This window comes from Mirounga angustirostris, unplaced genomic scaffold (genome assembly GCF_029215605.1).
Source record: "Mirounga angustirostris isolate CCGP_5_RB_7025 unplaced genomic scaffold, mMirAng1.0.hap1 SCAF_6, whole genome shotgun sequence".
NCBI classification, from domain to species: domain Eukaryota; kingdom Metazoa; phylum Chordata; class Mammalia; order Carnivora; family Phocidae; genus Mirounga; species Mirounga angustirostris.
In genome coordinates, this window is record NW_026991714.1 from 64250629 (window position 1) to 64274503 (window position 23875).

Genomic DNA, 23875 nt, shown 5'->3' on the forward strand with positions numbered 1-23875 from the left:
TTCTCTAGGAGGAAAATGGTCTTGGAACAATTGTTGATTTGCTTTAATGTTGATTTCCTAAGAAGTATAATTTGTATACAATCCTAAATAATCATGAAGAAAGAGAAACAGAAAAGAACCTAAAGGAAGGGTTGGTTTGGATTCTGTTGTGGAAAGTTTATGCCTCCTTATGAGTAATAAAAGCGGGGCGGGGGGGGTGGCAGGGGAGAGCTGCAGAACCAGAGAAGTATAGATCCAAGACTAGGGCTACTTTCAGAAGAAGAGCTCTTCAACCTAGCGATCCTTACTAAGGTCGATGCTTACTCACTTTAGAGCTCGAGAGTTTTCCTCCAGTTGACTATGGAGCAGAGTCAGAAGCCACTTCCATTTTGACAGCACCATAATGTTCTTTCGTTAGGTATCAGAATCCTTAAAATTAATAAGACTGTCATTTCCCCAGAATGTAACATTCTCACCAGTAGTGTTTCGGACTCCCAGTGGAATCTGAGAGAATGCTTCCGCAAGGAAGAAGCCAACATACCCACAGAACGGTGTTTCTTCAAGTGAGGTGCCCACAGCAACAAAATCAGCAGGGTCTTGTTAGAAATGCTGATTCTCAGGCCCCACCCTAGACCTACCGAGTCTGCAACTCTGGGAGCCCCCACCCCCCAATCTGTGTCTAAACAGTCGTTTCAATTCGAGTAGTTTGCTGCTGTTGAGTAAGACAACACGTGCTTCCCTTCGCGTGCTGATGTGAAGTCAGTTCCTGGGGACCTGTGCTTAACTGTTGTCACTTCAACAAAAATGTGCCTGGAGAGACCACAGCAAGTGGCCAGTTGCCTTATAAAAGCTCACAAAGTCAAGAATCTGTGCTGTTTCCCTTACACGTTAGACACCTTGTCACTGAGTGGGAGTCTGACCCAGACGCAGGAAAGAGCAACGTCCAGTGGGTGAGCTGATACGAGATCCTGAGGACAGAAGGGCCAACGTTGCTCTTTCTCTCCCACTGCGGAGCAGAGAGGTGTTTCTGCCCCAGGCAGCCCCCTGGCTACCCCGACATAGTCTGTTTGGAGGCTGGAACCGAGCAGCCTACATGCCGTGGATTTAGGTACACTCCTGTAAAACAGCATTCCCTCTTCTCGAGAGTTCCGAAACGCATCTGTCTCCGGCTCTCTCCTTGAATGCAAATGTTTTGGCATACTTTGCTTCCCTAGGTAAGGCAAGTGCCTTGCTCATTGGCATTTTAATAAATATTTATTTGTTGCTTGACTGAGTCATTATTCTCCTTGTCAAGTTACGGGGCCGCTGCCAGCACCAAGTGCACACGCACACAGCAGGCTCTTAACTGCACAGTTGTGGGTCCTCCACCCAGTCCCTGCTGGAGACTCACTGAAAAAATCATCAGCACATTTTAGAATGTTTTGTGATTTTAGAAGTGCAAGTTGCATGAGCATTGTCTCCCTTAACTCCATAGCAGCCCAAACTGGAAGACTGCTGGAGGGGTTTTCAGATGGAGAGATTGTGGCCCCTGGAGCTTTACTGCAGAGCAGTGGGGACCTCCTGCTAGTCTCACTCTCCATCCATCCATGGCTCCCTATTGTCCAGGTTAAGTACAAAGTATTTAGTTTGGAAAAACATCTTCTAAACATCTTCATCATGCGGGGTGGCGATCCATCGAGTACTTGTCAGCCTTCAATGTAAGTTAGTTTACCTGACTTCCTAAATTTTACCCAGGACTGTTCCAGATTTCAACCTCTTGACCCCAAAGTTTCCTCCAATGTGTGTTCTCTTGCCTGAAACCGGGGCTACTAGGTTCCAGGCTGGACAAGAGCCCAGTCCTGGAGTGTGTGTATCATGGCTTTTTAAGGAGGAGACTCCCCACCCGGCTTTGAACCCACCTGCCTGTGGGCGCCGAGAAAGATGCCTTCTCTCCCACCACCAGGCAAGCAGTCTGTAGGCAGGGGAGGCCTTATTGCTGAACCGAGGGGTTCTTTCTGATCTGGCTCACCTGACATCTGTCCCTAGGAAGCTCTGAGAACTCAGGCCAAACTGGCACCCCGAGGCTGTGTTCAGGTGTCATCCATGCATGGTCCTACTGGAAGCAAGATTATCATCTTGTGGGAGATGCACATACTCAGGAACTTGGGAGCCCGCATAGACAGTCTTCCTAGATGACAGCTTTCTATGGAAAAGGGTCTTCAGGGATGAATGCCAGAAAGATATATGCCTAATTATTAGATGATCGTGGCTCCTGTCTTTGCGTTTTGGATAACCAGGTGGTTTCTTATGGTGCCTTACCGAATTCCGTGGTGTATCTGGAGCTGGTATTTCTAGACGGTCACTAGACTGGGTTCCTTGACTTCTTCTCAGAGTTCCGGGTGTTAGTTACCTAGGTCAAAGACCGGGAGCAGTGGGGTGGTGAATTCCCCGGGGCTGGGAGAACCCCACAACAGGTGCAGAAGACATGACATCAAGGGTCAGGTTAGCACGCTGAGGTTTTCATATTTATAATAAAGTGGGCTGCAAAAGAAAGCAACTTTCCCTTGGTCCTGTTGTTTTCAAAACCAGACAGCACCTCCCTGGTGACAGACGGGGTCTGCGTCTGTCGGACGCAGATGCAACATTCCCCGAGTGTTTGCTATTTAACGACAGATCTACTATTTAGCTCTGCCGTCGTAACACATGAGTGAGCTTTAGCGGTAAATGGGCCCTTATTAACAATAAGTGCCAAATGCCAAACTGAGTGCATCGGAAAGAATTCTAATGTAAGGAGTGCCCACGGCTGCTTTGCTCAAAAAGTCCATTTTGTCTCTTGAATGGGTACTTCAAAACATAAAATAACCACAGTAACCACAAACTAACCACAACAGTATTCCTACCCGATATTCAGAAAAATCTCCAGGTGTCACTTACCCAGGATTTACCAAAACTCAGGTGAAAGAAAGAGTGGGTGGAAATTGGAAATCCTGAGCTTCACCTTGGATCTGTAAGAATTGGGGGGCACGGGGCAAGTCTGCACGGCGGGACACTTTCTCTCTCTAGGCCTCTGGTGCGTGTGGCATAAACCAGAAAGGGTCTAGTAACTGGGTCTGCGGAAGCCCTGGGCCAAAGGTGGTGGAAGGGATTGCTGAGAGAGCCATGACCTCGTGTTGGGCTCTGGAGGGCATGAGCTCTCATCACCGCCATGAACGTGGGTTCAGGGTGACGGTAAATCGCTGTAGAGACTGCTTTGTGCCAAGTGCATAGCACGATTATCTGCCTAATAATCACGTAAGTCCTTCCAGAGAATGGTTATTATCCCCTATACTGGTGAGAAAACTATGTTCAAATAATATGTTCATGGTCACACAGCTAGAAAGAGCTGGTATCTGACCTCAAAGTTCATGATCTTTCCAGTAGACTCACACCCTCAACAATAGTCATTTTTAAATTTATATTATAAATTTGTGAAATACTAAAACTTTGTCGTATTGATATGCTATCACATAATATAGGTATTATAAAGTCCTAACAGCTAGGATTTACTGAACATTCATTATGTAGCAGGTGCAGTTGTAAGGGGTGCTGTAGGCATCTGTTCTTTTTATGATCACAACAGCCCTGCTCGGGGCGTTGTGTTCATTAGGACAAGTTTCTAGATGCAGGATGGAGGAGGTTAAGTCACTTGGGCACAGATACACATCCGTGAACAGCACAGCCAGAGCTCAGGCCCAGGCAGCCTGTCTCCCAGACTCCAGGCTACGCTGCACATGGCCATAGGGAGGACGTGCGGGTGTCCTTAACCTTGGAGCTGCTCATCTCCCGGGACGCCTCAGAACCCCATATCCCACGTCACTCTGGACCCAAGAATGACTGTGTCTTAGGACGTGTTTTTAAACCAGCTCATCCATCTGAAATATGTTGCCAGATACGCTGCGCTAAGAGATGGGGCCTCTTCTGCATACACTGTGAGTTCAGTCCCTGCCTCCAGCCCAGCTCCTGAAATATGCCCGTCCTCGTCCTCCCAGCCTGGCTGGCTTTCCCCCAGCTTGCTAATTGGTGTGAGGGACCTCGCTCCCAGAGGCTGCCTGGCCCAGTGCAGCGCCTCTCGCCTCTCTGGGGAGGGATCCTTCCCTGGCCACCGACTCCCCTCCAGGCTGCATTCCCCACTGGGCTGACAGATGCACCAGCCAGGAGCCTGGGGACTTTCCCTCCTCCTCCTCCATCCCCCAAGCACTTGTTCAGTGAGCACATCTCATTATTGGGCTCCATTTTCTGGTCTCACATTTAAGCTTTCTTGTGCCACCACTTCTCACCTTTCCCAGCCTGGCTTTTAATAATGTAAATCTGCCCCTCCCTCTCTGATGGCGTCGGGGCTCATTATTTGCTGTCTGGCACCACATGCTCACCCACTGGCACCTCTGAGAAGCCAGTCGCCCAGTGCAGGCATCTTCTCTCAAAGGTGGTTCAGCTCCGACCCAGCCCGGCCAAACGGGTTCAAGCCCTGCTGGGTTTGGGGTGAGGCTCCAACCGACCTGGGATGCTCAGCGGGCAGCTGGCTCTGGACAAGTCACTTAAGTGCCCAGCACCCAGTTACTTAAGCCTCCTGGGTCATAAAGCTAGGATTATGCTAGTAATAATCATATTAACATTTCCCCAATAAAGCTGTTGCAGAGAATCAAATGGAAATAAGATATGAGAAAATCCTCTGTAAATACAAAATTTGTGAGATTGTGAAGAAGTTACATTCGCTGCACAGATGGCAGGTGCCAAGTGAGTGATAAAGTGATTCATTTTGTTGACACAGAGTAGACACTCCCCCAGAATAAGTCGGGCGGGGTGGGGGGCACTCACCTCCTGCCCCCCAAACTCGGCACTAGATCCTATTGCTCTGGACCTTCTCCAGGGGCCTAGCCCCACGACCCTTGACTAGATCACGGAGGATTACCATTGTGTTTTGATCAAAGAAATTCAGTCCAGTTTGGTTTTGTTCCATCAGTGACCACTGAGCTGTGGTTAGTGGATCTACAGTTCTTCAAGGTAACTATGCCTCGATGGAACCCAACTTTGTCAGCTGTGTTTAAAGGCTCCCTCTGTAAACTTAGGGAGCACAGGTCCCTGGATGAGGGTCGTTCCAACACCGTTGCTGTTTGACCCATGCCTCCCACAGCCTCCTAAGAAACTTCTGGAGCCTTTCAGTCACGTGAAATCATCAAGATCTGCCTCCAGAAAGAGCAATTTCAGATTCTTTCTAAACATTTTACCAGAGAAGTGTTTAAGCTTTCTCCTTTTGTAAAGCCCAGCTTTAATTTGCTCCTTTATGGAACCTCTTTGCCTCTGTCTCTCGTCCATCAGGTCAAGTAGGCACGTTGAGTAAATCAAAAGGGGGAAGGAAAGTCATACGAATGGGGGTCGGCAGGTGAGCGGTGGGTTAGCAACAGAATCAGGTTATAGAGAGGAAAGTGCTCTTTGAATAATAGCTGGAAAATTGCACCCTTAATCCCTCATGGTGCGTTTTAGAAATCAGCACTTCATCAAACTCTTTTACACTAGATTTGTCAGACTGTCCTAAGCATGGAAGGTTGCGGAGGGTTGCTGAATTTCTTGGTAGATTGGAAAAGTGAGTGTGTCGAGAAAAATGCATACTGAAGACACACCATTCACAGCTCCTGTCCTTCTAATCATCTCAGTCGGAAAGCCTGAAGAAGCTTCCGGAAGGAATTAATGTGCCATAAGTAGACAACGTGAGCACATCCAGCTCATCTGATCAAGACAGAAAAGAAAGGAAAAAAATAAAGGAAACACTACATCTCGATTTTAGGTGTTCAGATCAAATTTAAGTGATTACTTACCTTTGCAAAAGATGTAAGCAGACCACATCGTCTTTAATTTGTTGGGGGGGGAGGAAAATAATTTGATCTCATCTCTCATGTCACTATGTATGTGCATGCTCATTAAAGAATTTTTTGCTTTAATTTTTAAAATTAAGCCTAAGGTGCCTGAGTGGCACAGTCAGTTACATGTCCGACTCTTCGTTTAGGCTCAGGTCATCATCTCAGGGTCATGAGATCGAGCCCCACGTCGGGCTCCGCACTCAGCACAGGGTCTGCTTAAGACTCTCTCTCCCTCTCCCTCTGCCCCTCCCCCCTGCTCTCTCTGTCTCTCTCTCAGATAAAATAAATCTTTAAAAATTAAGCCTAGTAGAAAGGCTTCTGATATGATTAATCTAATATAGAAAAGTATTTTCTACGTGTTGATTTGAGGGATATGCATCCTTTCTTTTGAGAATAATATTTTGCATTTGTATGCTTCCCAACTGTCCTTCAAGGGGGGTGGCACAACAGGCCGTTTTAGGGATAAGGATACCAAGGCCCACACGACTCTGTGGTGGTGCCATCTGGACTAGAACCCAGTCTCTGGGCTCCCCGTTCACTGTGGTACATGCTGGAAACTGTTAGAAAGGAGATACACTCATGATAGGCAATGGACCCTTCTGTTGTCCTTCATTTGTCCCTCAAGAGCTGAACCCATCTGAAAATATGTAGAAACCAGGGAAGGCGTCCTGGTGCGCACTGAGACCAGCACGGGGCTGCCTGCTTGTGCCCCACCCTGCACTGCCACCAGGCAGGGCTGGGATGCCAACTCTGCCTTTTGCCCGAACTCGTGCTATCTCTCATCGGAGGTGGAGAAGGTCACCTGCCAGGGCAGGGTGGTGGATATTTCCGTGGCTTACATTCGTCACGAGGAACCCCAGCACCCCCACTGCAGGCGCCGGCCTCAGTAGGTGGGATGTGGGGTCCCGGGCCAGACTCATGGGATGCCTACCAGCTCTGCAGTTTGGCTGTTCTGTCTGTTCCATCTCAGTGGGTGAGTCCTTTGTTCTACGCTCCCCCTGACAATCTTACTTGTTCACTTTTCTCGCTCTTCTTCTTGTTGGTGGATTTTGACAAACCTAAGACATTGGTGTCTGATTTGCCTTGAACTATTTCCAGACACGTGTTAGGAACTTAAGAATCGATATGGAAGGTTTGGAAATAACTCAGATACTCTGGGATCAAGACAAAGATGATGCAAAGGGTGTTTCTTGTTAGGTTGATCTGGCTTCACCTTGACTCATTTCTACTGACCTGATTCTTAAAACTTTGTGAACATAGACATCAGTGTAAGGAAATTCAAAATATAAAAGTGTAAACGAAGTAAAAGGTGTTAGTGCTTAGTGTATTCTGTGGCCTCTACCCTTGGGGGGGAAACAGCGTCCCCCCTCTCACACTTACCTTGAGCGTTTGCTGGGGCTGAGACGTGACCTGGGGACCAGTCACTGTTTCCCGTGTGTCTGTTGAGCATCATGGGGACCCACAAAGGAGTTTAAACAAAGCTGCTGCATGAGAATGGTGATTGTGTTCTCTCCCCCACCTCCTCACCACCAGCTATGGTATTCTCTGGGTGGTGAGAGATCCTTCCAAAGGTCACATTTGCCCAAAGCCTTCCTTTGCCTTAGTGTCTGAAGGAAGCCTCCCACTGGACAGCTTCTGGGTCGAGAGGTGGGCAATGAGGAGACCCCCAGGGGTGTACCATGTACTTGTACCTGGTGACTAGGGCCAGACAGGAACACCCATGCTCATGATCACGTGTAGAGTCAAGAGTGAGTGCCTGCTGGGGCCCGCCCCTCACGAGCGCCCGGAAGGCCGTGGGGAGGCCCGGCCATGTCTTCCGCTCTGATGGAGAGTCCGCACAGCTCAGGAGCCAGGCCCCGCCTCTCTCGACGGTCTCGCACAGATGCTCTCTGAGTCCCTCATGCCATCCAGGGGGAGGTGCTGCCATGATTAATGAGCAAGACACAGAGGCCACGGCCACCCCGAGGGACGGCTGGCTCCACTGTCCCCTGAGCAATCACATAAATGAGGCAAAGTGGGGTCCTGACCCCTGAGGGCTTGGGTAGGGAAGCACCAGTCTCCTGTCATTTGAACGGGGGTGCCGGGCCAGAGTGTGCCCTGGCTTTCTGGATCTCATTCTGCCGGTTCTGCCTTTGGGACTGGAATCAGAGACAGGCCCCTGTGCCCTGAGAGCCGGGAGAAGGGGGCACGTTCCCAAGTGCAGGGACCCTCTCCGCTGCCCAGAGCCTCCAGGGGAGGAAGGAACCCACCAGCATTTGCCCCCAAAATGAGAACTCCTGGCAAGAAGTCCGGGGGACAGTCTTGCTCATAAGTGGCATCTCGAAGCACTTTAATTACAGAGGATTTAGCAGGAAGTGGAATGCGGACGGAAAGGATAATGACACCAAGGAAGTCAAACAGAAAAACCCCATTTCCTTCCTTTAAGGGGGAAAAAATATACCCATTTATTGAAATGAATTGCAAAGGAAAGAATGAGGGTAGCATTTCCCCGCCCCCCACCCCGAGTTCAGGGGTGTGGAAAGGGCCGAGTACCTCCTTGGCCAGGCCCGCAGCTGGGATCTTCAGCCCGTCCGCCAAAATGCAAGTGCAGGCTTGGAACTTCATTAGAATGCAAGAGCATTCCCCCTGGCAAATTCAGCCCCCTCTCTCCTGCTTCCCACAGGCCCTTGCCTGGCTTAGCTCATATTTTACATTCGGCACCTCTGGTTACCCAGAAATTGCATGCGCAATTGTGAAATAGAAAAGCAGCGGGCCATGTGAGTCCATCGGTTCTCCCTGGCGCGGCCTCATCCCTGACTTGCACCACTCTGAGGCTGGCGAGAGGATTTGCTCACAGAACGCCCAGAGGCCCCCAGACACCTACCGGAAGTCGTGACCGAAATACGTGCCCTCAGCACACCTGCATCACTAGGGCAGAGCTGTAGGGGTGGACGGAACTGAAATAAGATCAGAGACATTAACGGTGAACAAGAAAATTGCCTGAGTGGAAGGTAGACAGATGGGGTGATTTGTGGTCATATATGCAGTGACTGTTTTACTAGCAGGAGCCTGTGAGGACCAGCACCTACCACCACATGCTGTCCGCAGTGACCCCCCGTGGCAGCCTGTTTGTGACTCATGGTACCCAGCATCCAGGGCTGGGTTCTAAAACCTCGTCGTTAACACCGTAATGAGAGAACATAAGGATGTCACCATTCACAGGGAGACCAGTATGGGGGAGGGAGGAGGAGGAGGATGAGAAGAAGAAATCGAGCACCACCCTGGGCTCAGTCCTTCACATGTCCATTCATTTCATTCTCCCCACAGTCTCATGAAATAGGCCTCATTGTTCCCATTACACAGGTGAGAACACTGAGGCTCCAAAAGGCTGGACCACATAGGGGAGGCAGCAGTTGCCATGATGGAAAAAGTGTGGGCTTTGGTGTCAGACAGAGGTGGGGTCAGAGCCCAGCCTTACCACCTACATTTTCAGGGATGGGGGGTAAGTTCTAGAACACCTGTTCTCTCTGTACAATCTGGACAGGTATGCCGATGTGCTGGCTTCTCAGGAGGACGACATGATTCCCTGTAGCTGACAGCACAGCCCTGGCACACAAGAGACCCCCTGGAAATGCAGGAATCATCACATGACCTCCCAGTGGGAGAACCAGCATTTGAATCCCAAAGGGTCGACCTCATCCCAGCCATGGGCTCCTTCCACCGTGACGCCGGGCCCCTAGATCCGGGGAAAAAGACAGGGGAAAGACAAGTGGGAGGATGCCTTCACTCCATGATGCACAGTCCAGATGATTCTCTGAGAATTTCTGCACATTCGAAATACTCATTTAAAAATTCACAACCCCTCTCCCCAAAACCGCACAACTGCCATTTCATCAGACCTGACAATTGATCCGATGAGGAAGGCGAGACAGAGAGGAGCTTAGAAGGAACCTATACATTGCTGCAGGATTCACCACGCCTGTCTCTGTCTGTCGCCCTGTCTATCACCAGCCTTCACATTCCCAGTGCCAGCCTAGCCCAGGGCCTGGCATATAGCAGGTGCTGGACACATTTGGACTGAACTAGCAACACAGTGACAGAGACTGGGAAGGGGGCAAATGCTGTCCAGGCCCCAGGCCTTGCGCCCGCAGAGCTGTGTGTGTGTGTGTGTGTGTGTGTATGCGCGTGTGCGGGTGGCTTTGGCCTGACTTCCACTCGCCGTAGGGCTCCGGGGCGGCAGTTTCCTCCTATGCATGCTCTGCGTGGCCGCAGGGGTGGAGCGGGCAGTCGTGGTCACGTCTGGTCCCCGGTCGGTGACTCGGGAAGCGGGTTACGCGCACCGCTCCTGTTTCCCGCCCAGATGCGCTTTTGTTCTCTGAAATGACAACTTCTACGCACTCACTTAATGGGATCCCAAATAACATGTTTCAAACAAATCTTTCATCACTGTTGCTCCTTGGAACACATTTCAAATGCTGGCCATTAAAAACAGGCCATTTCTCCAGCCTTTAATGATGACACTAATCACGGTGGGTTTTTGTCTCCAAGAGTCCTGATGAGCAGAGGCCAGGAGTAAATTACAGGGCTAACTTTTATGTCCATGGGTTATTGATCTGCGAGTAGTTCTCTTCAAGGGAACTACACCGGCCCCAAACCCTCGGCCATCCACACTCCCTTGTCTTCTCTGTAAGTGGGCCACCAGCGTATGGTCTTCAATTTATATTAATAAGAAGACAAGGTGATGTGTCACTTCTGTAATAAAGCAATGGACGTATCAAAATATTCCACTAGTAGCTATAAATAAGCTGGTTTTCCCTTGACCCGTTGAGGGTCATCATCATTTACCAGAAGGTTCCCTGCCACCGTGTACACTTGCATCTCCAGAGCCCACGAGGCGGCCCCTTCAGGAAGCATCCAGCCATCTCACTCCATGTCCTGTCCTGCCTTTGTGTCTTGGCAGGTGAAAGTCATGCTTCGCATTTGCTCCACACTGGCTCGAGATACCTCAGAATCCAGCTCCTTCTTAAAGGTGGACCCACGGAAGAAGCAGATCACCCTGTATGACCCCCTGACATGTGGAGGTCAAAACGTCTTCCAAAAGAGAGGCAACCAAGTTCCTCCTAAGATGTTCGCCTTTGATGCTGTTTTTCCACAAGATGCTTCTCAGGTGTGTGTCGCCCTTCCCACCCCCTCAGGCTCAGGCAACGTTGATTGGTTTTGAGAAGCTTTGACCATTCTCGAGGGCCTGTGAGCCCAGAGGGTGTCTCCCAGAGCACTCTGATGCGTTGGTTCTTCCATCCCTACAACTTCTGGAAACCAGTCAGAGCTCCACTGAGTAGCTCAGTCCTTTTGAATTATTGGTGTCAGACTTTGGGCGGGATCTCTGTGCCGGGATCTCAACAAAACATATCCTTGGAGAGAAGGAAGAGGGGGCCAGTCAGCCGATGGCTTACAGAAGCAGGAAGACAGAAGGCAGAAGTGGGAGTTTCAGGACCACCTGCATCGAGGTGGTGGTGTCTGTGGTCCATGAGGACCCCACTCCTGCCTGGGCTTCTGGGGGCATCCAGGAGCTGGGTTAGAGTTAGGCAGGCTTCTAGGGCAAGTGGTAGGCAGAGAAGCTGAGGTTGACAGGCCCGTGGCCCAAGTCAGTAGAGTGGAGTGGAGGAGAAGAAGAGAGGCTCAGGACAGCTCCTGTATTAGCTAGTGCTGCATTACAAACCACCCTAAAATTCAGTGGCTCAGAACAATAAGCATTTATCATTCCTCATGAATCTACAGGCCTGCCGAGCATTCTTGTTTCCAGCTTGGCTCACGTATGGATTGCAGTCTTGGCTGGATGCCGTCACATGTTTGGGGACTGGCTGGCTTTGGGCTGATCTAGAATCCACGTTGTCTCTCATCAGCCAGCAGGCTTGCTCTCATGGCAATGGCATGATCCAAGTACACAAGCCTCTTGAGAAGTAGGCTCCGAATTGAGAGCACATTGCTTCTGCTGCGTTCTATTGGCTCAGGTTTGAGGGGTGGGAAGAGACCCCACCTCTTAAGTGGAGGAGTTGCAAATTCACATTGTAAGGGGCACACACACACAGGTGGAGAATTATGGCCATACCACAATGACGATAATTTGGAAGCTTCTTGGGGGCCCAGGGTGCCAAGATTCCTGGACCAGAGCTCCTGGAGCCAGTCCCAGTAAGAACAGATGTCTACTGGAAGATTCAGTTGCACCATCTGGTGCAATTCATCTGGAAGGAGTTGGCGTGACAGAAGCTTCTAGTAGACACATAACCCAGGTTATAGGTATATGGTGACCTACTTTGCCTGCATGTTGGCCTCCGACAGCTCTGTCTTCCAGACAAATTTCCAGCACTTCCCAAGATTTATACAAAACGGGGTACAACGGAGTAACTTAGGCCTATAGCAGAACCTAAAGAAGACAAGATGTTAATGGCTCCTGTTAATTCCCTCCATGCTGCTTCTGAGTGTGGGATGTGGTGGTGCTCGCTCGGGCCCCGATAGTATACCAGACCCACAGCACATTAGGCTGCATTCATTAATGAGCCATGCAGGTGGCTTCCCCAAAGAGTTTTACCATGAAAAGACAAAACACTTTACAAGCCAGTCCGATGGTTTCTCTCTTATTACATTTTGTGTGTTCTGCCCGCCCATGGGCTCACTCATCTAACCCTGATGTTGTGTCTAATAAATGGCCTACAAATAATTTAACTAACAGTTAAAAAACTTTTCTAAAGCAATTCTCCCCAAGTTGTAAGCATCCCAAAGCAAACCCCAAATTCAGTGTGGACTATTAATGAGTTTTAGATTTATTCCAGAAAAAAGAGCCATTTTTATTACTCCTGTTTACTGGCATTTCACACTTGGTTGCAGAGCCCAGACGCACAATGCTATAGTCACTCTGGCTTTGGAATGCTTGCCTTTTGTTAAAATGGCCAGTATCCTAATACAGTGCTTCACATCAGGCACAAGGAAACCGAGGTGCAAAGATTAGTCTCACGTTCACCGTCTCTCTCCTGAGGAGACAGCTCTCCTGGATCCTTCCCCTTCAACTGTGTCGTGCACAGTGTGCCCTCCCACCATCCTACCCACGGAGTCAACACACATGAGACCCCTGGTGAAAGAGAGCCAGAGCTTAGCGAGGGTTCCAAACACTTGAGCTCTTACCGTTCTGTCCTCGCTGAGGCTGGGAAGGTCATGCTGCTGGTCGCGGTCAGCCTCCGCGCCCCAGCCGTGAGCTCCCTGTGAGCCTCTGGGGCAGGAAGCTGGACAGAGGAGGCCTCTGCTCTCAGGTCCTCCTTGTGACTTACGAAGCAGCAGCCCCCAGGGAGGCCCCAGGCAGCGAGGAACTCGGCTTTCTGTCAGTCTGTCGGGACATCAGCTTCCTGAAGCTCAGCAGAGACCAGAACAGCCCTTGCTCCTCGTTGCCCCCATGAGCCCCCCTTAGGACGCCTGAGAGGCCTTGGCAGCCACCCACTGCCCCCTCCGGGGCAGACCTCTGAGGCTCTGGCTTTGGGAAGGTGTCATGGTCCATTTGGGCGGCCATAACAAACGGCACAGACTGGGGTGCTTATAAACTAGGGAAATATCTCTCTCACAGTTTGGGAGGCTGGGAAGTCCCAGGTCAAAGCACTGGTAGATCCAATGTCCAGCGAGAGCCCCTTTCTGATTCATAGCTGTCCTCCCGCTGCGTCCTCACGTGGCCCAAGGGAGCTCTCTGGGGCCTCTCTCCTCAGGGCACTAATCCCATTCAGGAGGGCTCCACCCCCATGACCTAGTCACCTCCCCAAAGGCTTCCTCACCTCCAAATGCCATCGTGTTGAATGTGAGGTTTCAACATAGGAACTGGGGGGTGGGAGAGGACACAAATATTCAGTCCTGAGCAGGAAGAGGGTGGGGAGGACTCACACCTGTGGGAGAGCAGAGGCTTGCTGCCGACCTGGCCCTGCCTTGGGGGCCTGGGCTGGGGAAGGCTGCCTGCTTCTGCAGGCCCAAGGCGAAAGGCAGCAGGGCGCTTCCAGGGGCCATGTCAGCTCCTAGCAATAAGAGACGGACAGGTCACTGACCACTCTCTTCTCCGTGGATGGTGGGCAGTAACTCCGCAAGGGGAGGCCTGTCTCCTGTGTCCTCGGGCCTTTGCACAGATGATTCGATGAAGGCCGTTTGGTCCACACACACCCAGCTTACTCCCTGCTGCCCTTGCATCGAGTACAGCCTATGTCAGGGTGGGCTCTCAGCCCCCTGGCCCCCACCCCACTTTTTGTCCAAAGAAGATGGAGGCTCCTCGCCGCTCTGCAGAGGCCCCTGTGGCAAGTTCCATCAAGATTCTCCAGCCTCCGTCTCGGGACTTCCAAATGGCCTCTCGCTGGGGAGGCCCTGGGGGTGTGACAGATCCCGCGGTCCCCACGGCAGCCTCATCCTTCCACCCCCTCGGCCCAGGAGGAGCCCCCAGCCGAGTTGCTGAGGCGACCACCAGAACGATCAAGAACGGGTGGGAGTGTGGTTTTTTGATTTTGGTTTGGGAGAGAGAATCGATTTCCTAATATTCAGGTCGGTCGCACCCCCGCAGCCACGTTCCTGGCAAGGCTGTGGCTCTCGGATTCCCATGGGGGGTGCGTTGCTTTGACGCCTCCGAGGGATTCCTGGAGTTCTGACTCTGGTGGGGACAGCACACCGGGCGTGATTTTGTCCTCCTGCCGCCCAGAGGGAGTTCTCAGATCTCCAAGTGAAGCCGCAGAATTCACGGAGTTCTCATGGTTGGCGGAGTGCTGTATTACGGGGTGTTAATGGGGAGATAGAAAGTCAAGAGCCTGGCCGCGGTCTCAGGATTTAAACAGTCGTGTAGGAGCTGAGCCACGCTGGCTGAAGAACCACCATCGTAACATCCTGACAAGTGGCCTTTGACATTGTACGTTGACTCTGCACAGAGAGAAAGAAAAGGCTGGTTTTGAAAAGAAGGGGATGTGGATCAAGAAAGAGGAAGGAGGCTGGAGAGAAAGCAGATGTAGATTACAGGCCTCCTGCTTCTGTCAGAAATACAATGTTGCCCAAGGTCATTTTTCTGAAATGGCACATCATCTTTTTCCCACTAATAAGCTTGGTCCATTTCATGTGCTGTGTGTGTGTGCGTGCGTGTGTTTGTGTGTGTGTGTGAGTGAAGGATCCAGAGGGCCAGTGAGAAGTTTAAAAGGCTTGTCCAGGAGGCCAGAAGGGCAGATCAAGGGAGAGCCTTAGGTCCACGAAAGCACCTGGTGTCCCACGCCAGCCGGTTCCCACCTGGCTTGCAGACACAGCAGCTGAAATGCACTATAAATTAGCAGAGGGGTGATTTGCAGGTCATGTGTGTAAGGCTCAGGCTTGCAAGAGGCAGAGGTCCCGGAGGGTTTTGAGCACCCCAGAACTGCATTACGGCCTGACCCATCTATCATGCCGTGACCCTGGGACCCAAGCCCCGGGGAAGGGGGCTCCTGTTCCCATCGCTAATGGTCCACTCACTGCGTGTGTCTCGTCTCGTGTTTGCCAGGCTGAAGTGTGTGCCGGAACCGTGGCAGAGGTGATCCAGTCTGTGGTCAACGGGGCGGACGGCTGTGTGTTCTGTTTCGGCCACGCCAAGCTGGGTCAGTGAGAAATTTCCTTGTTCCTGCCGCGTGTATTCCCAGGCACATGGTCTGGTCTTCTGTTCTGGTCCCAGAGTCTGCAGATGAAAGGGAAGGTTGTCTCCTTTAGGTGCCTGCCCAACTGAAGAATCACCAGTCACCATTTCTGCTTTTGACATGTAGCATTCATCCTAAGTGGAGACTCAGTGTTCTAGGAAAGTGGTGATGGGGTCCTTCCCACTTGGTGCAGGTCAGGGGCATGCCCAGAAAGCCAGCAGGAGGAGGAACACGTGCCAAGCAGGGCTCTTGGGTTCGTGGTGGTGGATGGAGCCCACAATAAGCCAGAGGAGCGGCCTCCAAGCCAAGCCCACAACCATGTCAGGACCCGTCGGGGGAGTGTCTGACAGCCTCCAGCCTGTGCTGAGCGAGAAAGGAGAAGGGGGGCAGGGGAGTACCCGGACAGGGGTTTGGTTGACTGGACCCCCTTCAGGGGCCTTCTTAAACTGGCCTGGGGCCATCTGCTCAGCAGGCCTTACCTTACGTGCTGGGAAGTTAGGAATTTGGGGAACTCCAGAAGTGCTCCTTGGCAGAGGTTCCCACAAAGGCTTTGCAGTGAGGGAGGCCAGTTCGAGGCCGAGACAGAAAGCTCATTTCAGCTCCCTTCGGTCTTCTTGATCTCTGATCAAAGCAGCAATGCAGATTTTAATAGAATTTGCTCCTGCTATAAAAATATACACCGCATTTAACTTGAGGAAGGATATAAAGTGCAAGTCTGTAGATTTAATCTGTGGGGTGGTGATAAAAAGAACCATCACAGTGAGCTCAGTCTGGACTTAAATCCTGTCCTCCATCTGGGTGCTCACATTCTTTGTCCCTAGTACTAGGAAATGCCCTTTGTTGTTGTGTCATCAATGCTTAGTATTTCCCTCTTTTTCCTTTCCTTCCTTCCCTTCCCCCAGCTTCCCTGCAGGTTGGGGGGGAACACTTCATGGAATGCATCCCCCCCTGCCCTGACACTCACACTGTGTTCCTTCCTTGCCTCGCTCCCCCCAGGGAAATCCTACACCATGATTGGAAAGGACGATTCCATGCAGAACCTTGGCATCATCCCCTGTGCTATCTCTTGGCTCTTCAAGCTGATCAATGAACGCAAGGAGAAGACCGGAGCCCGGTTCTCGGTGCGGATCTCAGCTGTGGAAGTGTGGGGCAAAGAAGAGAACCTGCGGGACCTGCTGGCCGAGGTGGCCACGGGCAGCCTGCAGGATGGCCAGTCCCCGGGAGTGTACCTGTGTGAGGACCCCATCTGTGGCACGCAGGTGAGCGGCTCCTGCCTGGGGCGCCGCACCCCGTGATCCCCGCAGCTCCGACCACATGTAAACCAGGTGGGCTTGCGAGTGTTTACCTGAAGGTGGCCGGGAACTTTATGGCCTGCAGCGGCAGAGCCATCCGCTCACCCAACCTAAATATTTGTACCTTGAATCTAATTGACAATGAGCAGGAGCCGCGATTGTTGTAGCGTTTGGGGGAAATGGAATTCACTTTCTTTACTCCCCTTTCGAAAAAAGAAAGTCCAGTCTTTCTTTTGTTTAAACAACAAGCCGAAATATTTACTGCTCTGCACAAAGAGCTCCAGCCATTACTGGGGCTGTTTATGGATCTATAAACCGTGTTTCTGGCCCTGGCTTTACTGCCGGCTTACTAGTGCGGTAGGAAAAAGTAATAACCACTTTCTAATTAGAGCCATGATGTAATTGCTAGAGCTGTGGAAGCCCAGAGAAGCTCCAGTCCACCTTTGCCGGGCATGATGCAGGACTGCTGTGTGTGTCTGTCCCTCACCGGCTGACAGTAGGTGGAGGAAGGACTCTGAGCTCCCTGGTTCATATCCAGAAGAATCGGTTCTTTCTGTCTCCAGCAGGCTTTATTTCTAAGGGTTTTTTTTAGATAAGTTCATTTCGATGAGTCCCTGCCTCATCCCAGGTGGGATCTGTTTGCACAGGTGAGGATACCTCCCTGTTACACCCATCTACTCACACCTGGCCACGTTCTTCTGATCCGAGCACCTCAGATCCTTCCGTTCCTGTTATGAATCCCCTCCCCGTGCAAACCTCATCATGAGTTGCACGGTCCCACGTGACCCGCCCCCTGCCTACCTTTCTAACATCATCTCTTTCCACTCCTCGTAAATTACATGCAGGTCCCTAAAAATGCAGTGCCCCTCAAACTTCAGTGTGCATATGAGTCACTGGGGATCTCGTGACCATGCGGGTTCTGGCTCAGTAGGGCTGGGATAGGGCCCCTGGTTATGAGTTTCTCCCGAGCTTCCCAGTGATTGACCACACTTTCCGTTGTAAGGCCCTCAGATGCCAACCATCCTCCCTCTTACCTATGTGCACGCAACACTCCCCCTCCCCTCCTGCTCTTCATCTGGCAAAGTCCCTATCCTTCGGTAGCAGCTCCATGTCACTTCCTCCAGGAAGCCCTCTTAGATGTTTCTCCTTTGTTGGTTGGGATTGCTTGGTTAATTCTCTGCAACTGTTTAAGGGTGGACACCATGTCTGACTAAAATTGGCTGCTCGTAGTTTTAACAGGTGCATCCAATACCATTTGGATATGGAATCTAATCAGAATGCAAACTAATAGGTCTTGCAAAGCTGAACCCAAGGGTTCTCAGACTGTAGTCTTCATCCGTCACCTGGGGGACTAGGTAAACACAGCTGGCTGCACTTCTAGAATTTCTGATTCAGGAGGCCTGGGATAAATCCCCAAAACATGCACGTGTAGCAAGTTCCCATGTGACGCTGAAGTTGCTGGTCCAGGGACCACACTTTGAGAAGCTCTGCTCAGTGGCATGGGCCTGCTGTTCCCTTTCCGAGAATTACTTGGATGTTCAAATACGATGTAGCCTCCATTCACTTTTTTTTTAATTTAAATTTTGTTAGTTAACATATAGTGCAATATTGGTTTCTGGAGTAGAATTCAGTGATTCATCACTTACTTACAACTCCATTCACTTTTATAAAAACTCTGCCAGTGAAGTCCCATGTAGGTGAAGGATCGGGTTCACTGAAGACTAAGAAGAACTGATAAACATCCTCTTTAACTCTTATTGAAAAATCACAAAAATTCTTTAGCTTATCTTTCTGCCATAGTAAGAACGGGACAGTAAACACAATAGAGTCTCTCTTTGAAGTCTGAGGATTTTGAAGGTGCCAGGTTCCAAAATCAGCTCTCACAGTTCAGAATTAGAAGTGCGGTCAGAGTCAGAAATAGAAAATTGTCAGAATGTGTACCAACCCTGGGGCATATATCACAGATTGTTTCTTTGAATAAATCAGATGTATCCTCTTCTCTCCCCAAGGAGTGTTAGTCGAATTCTGATAATATTGTTTTGATGCAAGTTTACTCTAATTTCCAAGGGATCTCATAGGATTTAGACACGTGGCCCACAGTGCTTTCTTAATATGCCATGATCGTGAATTTAAAAACTAAAGATAAAAATAGATATTTCTTAAGCAATAGAGATGAGACATTCAAGTATGTTGGGTGTTTTGTTTAACCCATGCTCGTACAGGTAAGCCTAAAACTGGCTTTAAGCCACTGGAGAAATTGGGAGTGGAGTTAAAGTTAACCAGCGTTGGTTTTTCCTTCTTTGGGGAGCCAGTGCTGTCTGGCCTGAGATCCCACTGTGTCACCTGCCTGTCCGCAAACATTCTAGTCTTTGAGATCAGGTTGCGGTCGCGTCCCCCGGGTTTTCTTAGGTAGGTGGGTAGCCCAGGGTATGGGTTTGCTGGGCTCTGCTGAGGTCAGGCTGGGCCCCCTGCTCCCCCCGGTCACTCAGATACGACCACTGGCTCTTCACACCCGCTAAGACTCAAATTGTGAAATGGGTAAAACCAGCTTTCATCCACTCTGTGTGCTCAATATTAACTTTCAGAAAAGGATTTGTGAAGCAGAGAATTGTGTGTGAGTCCAGGCCCTTGTTCCAGAAGGATCCCTAGCCTCCGAGAGGCACGTAGCTTTTCTGCAGAACGGAGGGCCAGGCGTGGGTAGTGCGCAGGCCCTCCTCGGTCTGAGGCCTCAGCTCTCGGCTTGTGTCTTCCAGCTGCAGAACCAGAGCGAACTGAGGGCGCCCACGGCCGAGAAGGCCGCCTTCTTCCTGGATGCTGCCATTGCCTCACGCCGGGGCAGCCGGCAGGACTGTGACGAGGACGACCACCGCAACTCGCACATGCTCTTCACCCTGCACATCTACCAGTACCGCATGGAGAAGAGCGGGAAAGGGGGAAGTAAGTGCGGGCCCGGCCCAGGCCAGCCCATCATCCAGGCATCCTTGACCCCCCATGCCCGACGTGGGGCTTGAACTCATGACCCTGAGATCGAGACCACCCCCCTCAGTCCACCAACTGAGCCAGCCAAGCACCCCTGACCCTTTCTTAGCGGGGTACCATTGCACTGGTCCCGAGGGTGCTGATTTGGAGTTCCAGACGATGAGAGAGTCTGGGCTGCAGTTTACTTTGAACTGTCCGGGAGAAAAGGGTTTGCCTTGACAAGGAGAATGGACAAATGCAATTCCCAGGGGATGGTGAGAGAGAACAAACTTTAAATGGAAAACAATTGGTTAGTTGTATTTTTTTGTTCACACACTTTACAGGTGCTCTTCAGGAAAGGCCAAGATTTACACCCCAAGCACCCTGGTGATAGGTTATTCATCATTAGCTTGAGTCCATTCTATGGACCTGGGAGAAACAAAGGCATGTTTTTTTTAAATAATCTATAAATCAGACTTTTGAATAACCGGATTCTGGCTGCCTCCGTCCCTCGGTGGCGTTCTTCTGTAAGACCCAGGGCTCTGGCCAGCTCTGTGAGGAGCTGCACTTCCGGGACCCCAGTGTGCTGGGTACACAGTCCCCTCTGGGCTACAAATCCAGCACTGACCTCGGTGAGGCGCTCTACACTTTGTCTGCCCAGTCGTGTACGCTCTGAGCGCTGGGGAGTGTCTCAGGTGGGATTTTGGACCATGGGCCACGTGGTCTGTTGACCCAGCTGGGCTTTTCCCCTGTGAGCCACAGGGCTTCCCTATTCTCTTGATGTCCACTTCTAAGGGCTTTCAAAACACAGGCCGCTGGCCCCCAGTGCTCGCTGAAAATGATTGCCTCAGGACACTGGGTGCCAGGGAAACAAACACTAGCCCCGAGCTAGGAGACTAACCCAGGTGCCTGGAAATTGTGAAGCTAATTGACTAACACAGAAGCAATCGACAAACCTAATTCTAGGTGGAGCTTGGAGTTAGGCATCCAATTGGGATCAGGGGACAGGCTTCCCAGTTTCTCCGCAAGTCTGCCTGTTGCCCAAAGACCTGGAAACCAGTATCCTGGGGACAGCTCTCGGGGCTTCTCTTGTCCCCAGTGGATGCTCTGCCCTTCCCCAGTCTCAATGCCTCTGCTGGCCCGGTCGTCTGCCGTTGCTCCTTCTCCTTAACTGTTGTTATTTTAATTCAGGTGTCATGAAGTCCAATTTACATTCAGAAAAACTTACCCTTTTGGTGTGTTGTTAGATGGGTTTTGGCAAATCTGTATGGTCGTGTAACCCCCGCCACCATCCAGATAGAGAACAAAGCCATCAGCACCGAAAGCTCCCTTCCCCCGACCTCTAGCCCCTGGCGACCACTGATCCGATTTTTGTCCTTTTAGTTTTGCCTTTATCCAGAACCTCATATCAATGGAATCACGTGGTCCTCATGTGGCCTTTTTGTGTCTGGCTTCTTGCATGTGGTGTAATGCATCTGAGATTCATCCACATTGTTGTGTGTACCGGTTGTTTGCTTATTTTTCTAGACCGAGCCTGGAGACTTGCCCCTGCCTCTCCTCCTACCCCCAGGCCTGAGATCTCCCCATCTGCCCTGGCCTTGGGGCTGCCCAGGAGTCTAAAGATACTGGCCTCACTGGTGGGGCACTGGACCTTTCTTAAACCAGCCAAGGTCATGAGGGTCTGACTGCAGGGAGGGCAAGATAGTTTGAAGGGGAAACTTCCAGAGGAGATTGATTCTCAGTGATGGGCTCACACCAAGTACCGCACATCCGTTTAGAAAAACTTTCTCAAAGAAGGAAACAAGGGATTAGGATAGGGATGAGAAGATCCAGACCTTTAAGACTTGTCACAGAATTATCCCCCCTAACAGTCTTGGGGGCTGGCTTTCAGTTCTGCCTGCACTGTTTTTTCTGGGTTGGGTCTTAGCAGCATGAACATGGGAGTCTGAGAAATGTTTTATTCTTTTAAGTTTTTAAATTTTATTTAAGCTTTATTTCTTTTAAGCTGTTCTATTCTTTTAAGTCAATAATAATGATAATAATCAGAGCCTGCCATGGGTGCTTGTACTTTTAGCAGAGAGTGACTCGCAAAAGATCCGAATTTTCAGCCAAATTGCTTCCAAATGTGCTGAGCAGAAGATCTCAGTAGATGGTATGATCTCGTCTGCATTCCTTTCAAACCGCGCTGAGAACAACTGTTTTAGTTTTTCACCTCCCCCCCCCATGTTTCTGCTCTCAATTTGGAACCTGAAAGTAGGGAGGAATCTTGAAAATAAACAGTTAATTAAAAGACTGTAACTGTGGGGCGCCTGGGTGGCTCAGTTGGTTGAACGACTGCCTTCGGCTCAGGTCATGATCCTGGAGTCCCAGGATGGAGCCCCGCATCGGGCTCCCTGCTCAGCAGGGAATCTGCTTCTCCCTCTGACCCTCCCCCGTCTCATGCTCTCTCTATCTCATTCTCTCTCTCAAATAAATAAATAAATAAAATCTTTAAAAAAAAAGACTGTAACTGTAAGAACCTGAAATTCAGCTTCCCAGAGGTGTGGGCTGGGCCTTTCCCTCAACCTGTCACTACGCAGCGAGGAATCCCCGCCAGGATATGCATAGCCGGCCTCTGGCCTATGGTTCACTTGACTTCAGTGAATTTATATCTACGTAAAATATAATGAGATTCAGAGTGTTGTTTAAAATGGAAATTTTTGCTTATATATAAGTAATAATCCCTGTGGGGCTGGCAGCCAGAACTCAATTAAAGGAAAGTTTATTAATTAGTTACCCTACAGGGAAGCAGAGAGCAGAGCGTGCTGTTGTGAACGGGCCATCAGAAGCTTAGATGGTAGATTTCAGAGAGGTCTCCCTGTAAGAACTAGCCATGTGTATGCATGCACCTGAATCTTACACATGTATGTATTCTTTATGCACATATGTATACAGACATATGCACATATAAAGAGGTGGACAAAAATGTTTTAAGTGTGTCCAATCAGAATAGAAGAGAAAATTCTACATTGATGTATTACTGTTTTGCACATAGCATTAGGTTAGGCTTAAAATATTGCCCCGGCTTAAAGAGTTTTTACAGTCTTAGTGGGGCTAACTCTCCACCTGTTCTGGAACCTTCGCCTACTTTGCCAAGCTCATCTCTAAAGGCTGAGAACCCCTGATGGAATTCGAGCCTTGGGAAAGAGCCCAAAGGCCCTAATGATCAAGAGCTGCTCCTCATAAAGATGGGTCTATCAGGAGCCTGTCCACACTGTATTAAATCAAATGGAACGTGTGCTATGTTTTCAAAACATCAGTGTATTTCTCTGTTACCTCGTTTAGCTATGTTTCTGAAAGAGAAAGACCCTCTGGTTATCACATCAGCAGAGGGTGTGAGTTCAGAGAAGTCCTCTCATGCAACACAATCAGGAGATGATTAATTGAAAAAGTTAGTCAAAAGGGGGACTCCTGTAAAATGATACATTCATGCCATGAACATTTTATTTTAACTAAAAACATACACATGGGTATTTATTCATCCATCTTCTGATACAGGGCCATGGCTTTCTCTTTGAGATGAGTTTGCAACCTAAAGTTCTGCTTTTATAAACCATGCTCATATTAATAGTCTGGGTTTTGCTTTAAATTTTTTCTAAGTGATTCAAGAACTCAAAAGACATTTATGTAGCCAGCTGGTATTAGACCTTTTCTAGATTCTTAAAATTTTTCCCACTCTGTAATTTCTCATTTCCACCTAATTCGGCATCTCTTTTTAGTTTTAACAGGATTTTATTTATTTGAGGGACAGAGCATGAATGGGGTTAGGGGGGCAGAGGGAAAAGGAGAAGCAGACTCCCCACTGAGCAGGGAGCCTAACGCGGGACTCGATCCCATAACCCTGGGATCATGACCTGAGCCAAAGGCAGATGCTTAACTGACTGGGTGGCTCACATACAGCTCATGTGCGGGGAGCAAGAGAGCACAGACAAATGAGAAAACAGCCCACATGGGCCACGAGGCTCCCGCATGCCTAGGGCATCAGTAGACATGCCTCACAGGTGAGGGCCATGTGGCAAGGAAGCCGTGCCCAAATTTTGCTGCAACTGAGAGTCACCTGGGGAGATTTTCGGGTGAAACCCAATGCCCG

General features: G+C 50.1%; 1 protein-coding gene across 1 annotated transcript in view; it reads left to right on the forward strand.

Moving 5' to 3' along the window:
• The window catches only part of KIF26B (kinesin family member 26B), a 440039-nt gene that overhangs the window by 344309 nt on the left and 71855 nt on the right, over positions 1 to 23875 (forward strand). Inside the window, exons 6-9 of the mRNA XM_045877594.3 lie at positions 10792 to 10998; positions 15367 to 15460; positions 16493 to 16755; positions 19542 to 19725. Coding sequence (XP_045733550.1) covers positions 10792 to 10998; positions 15367 to 15460; positions 16493 to 16755; positions 19542 to 19725 — 748 coding nt within the window. The remainder of the gene's footprint in view (positions 1 to 10791; positions 10999 to 15366; positions 15461 to 16492; positions 16756 to 19541; positions 19726 to 23875) is intronic.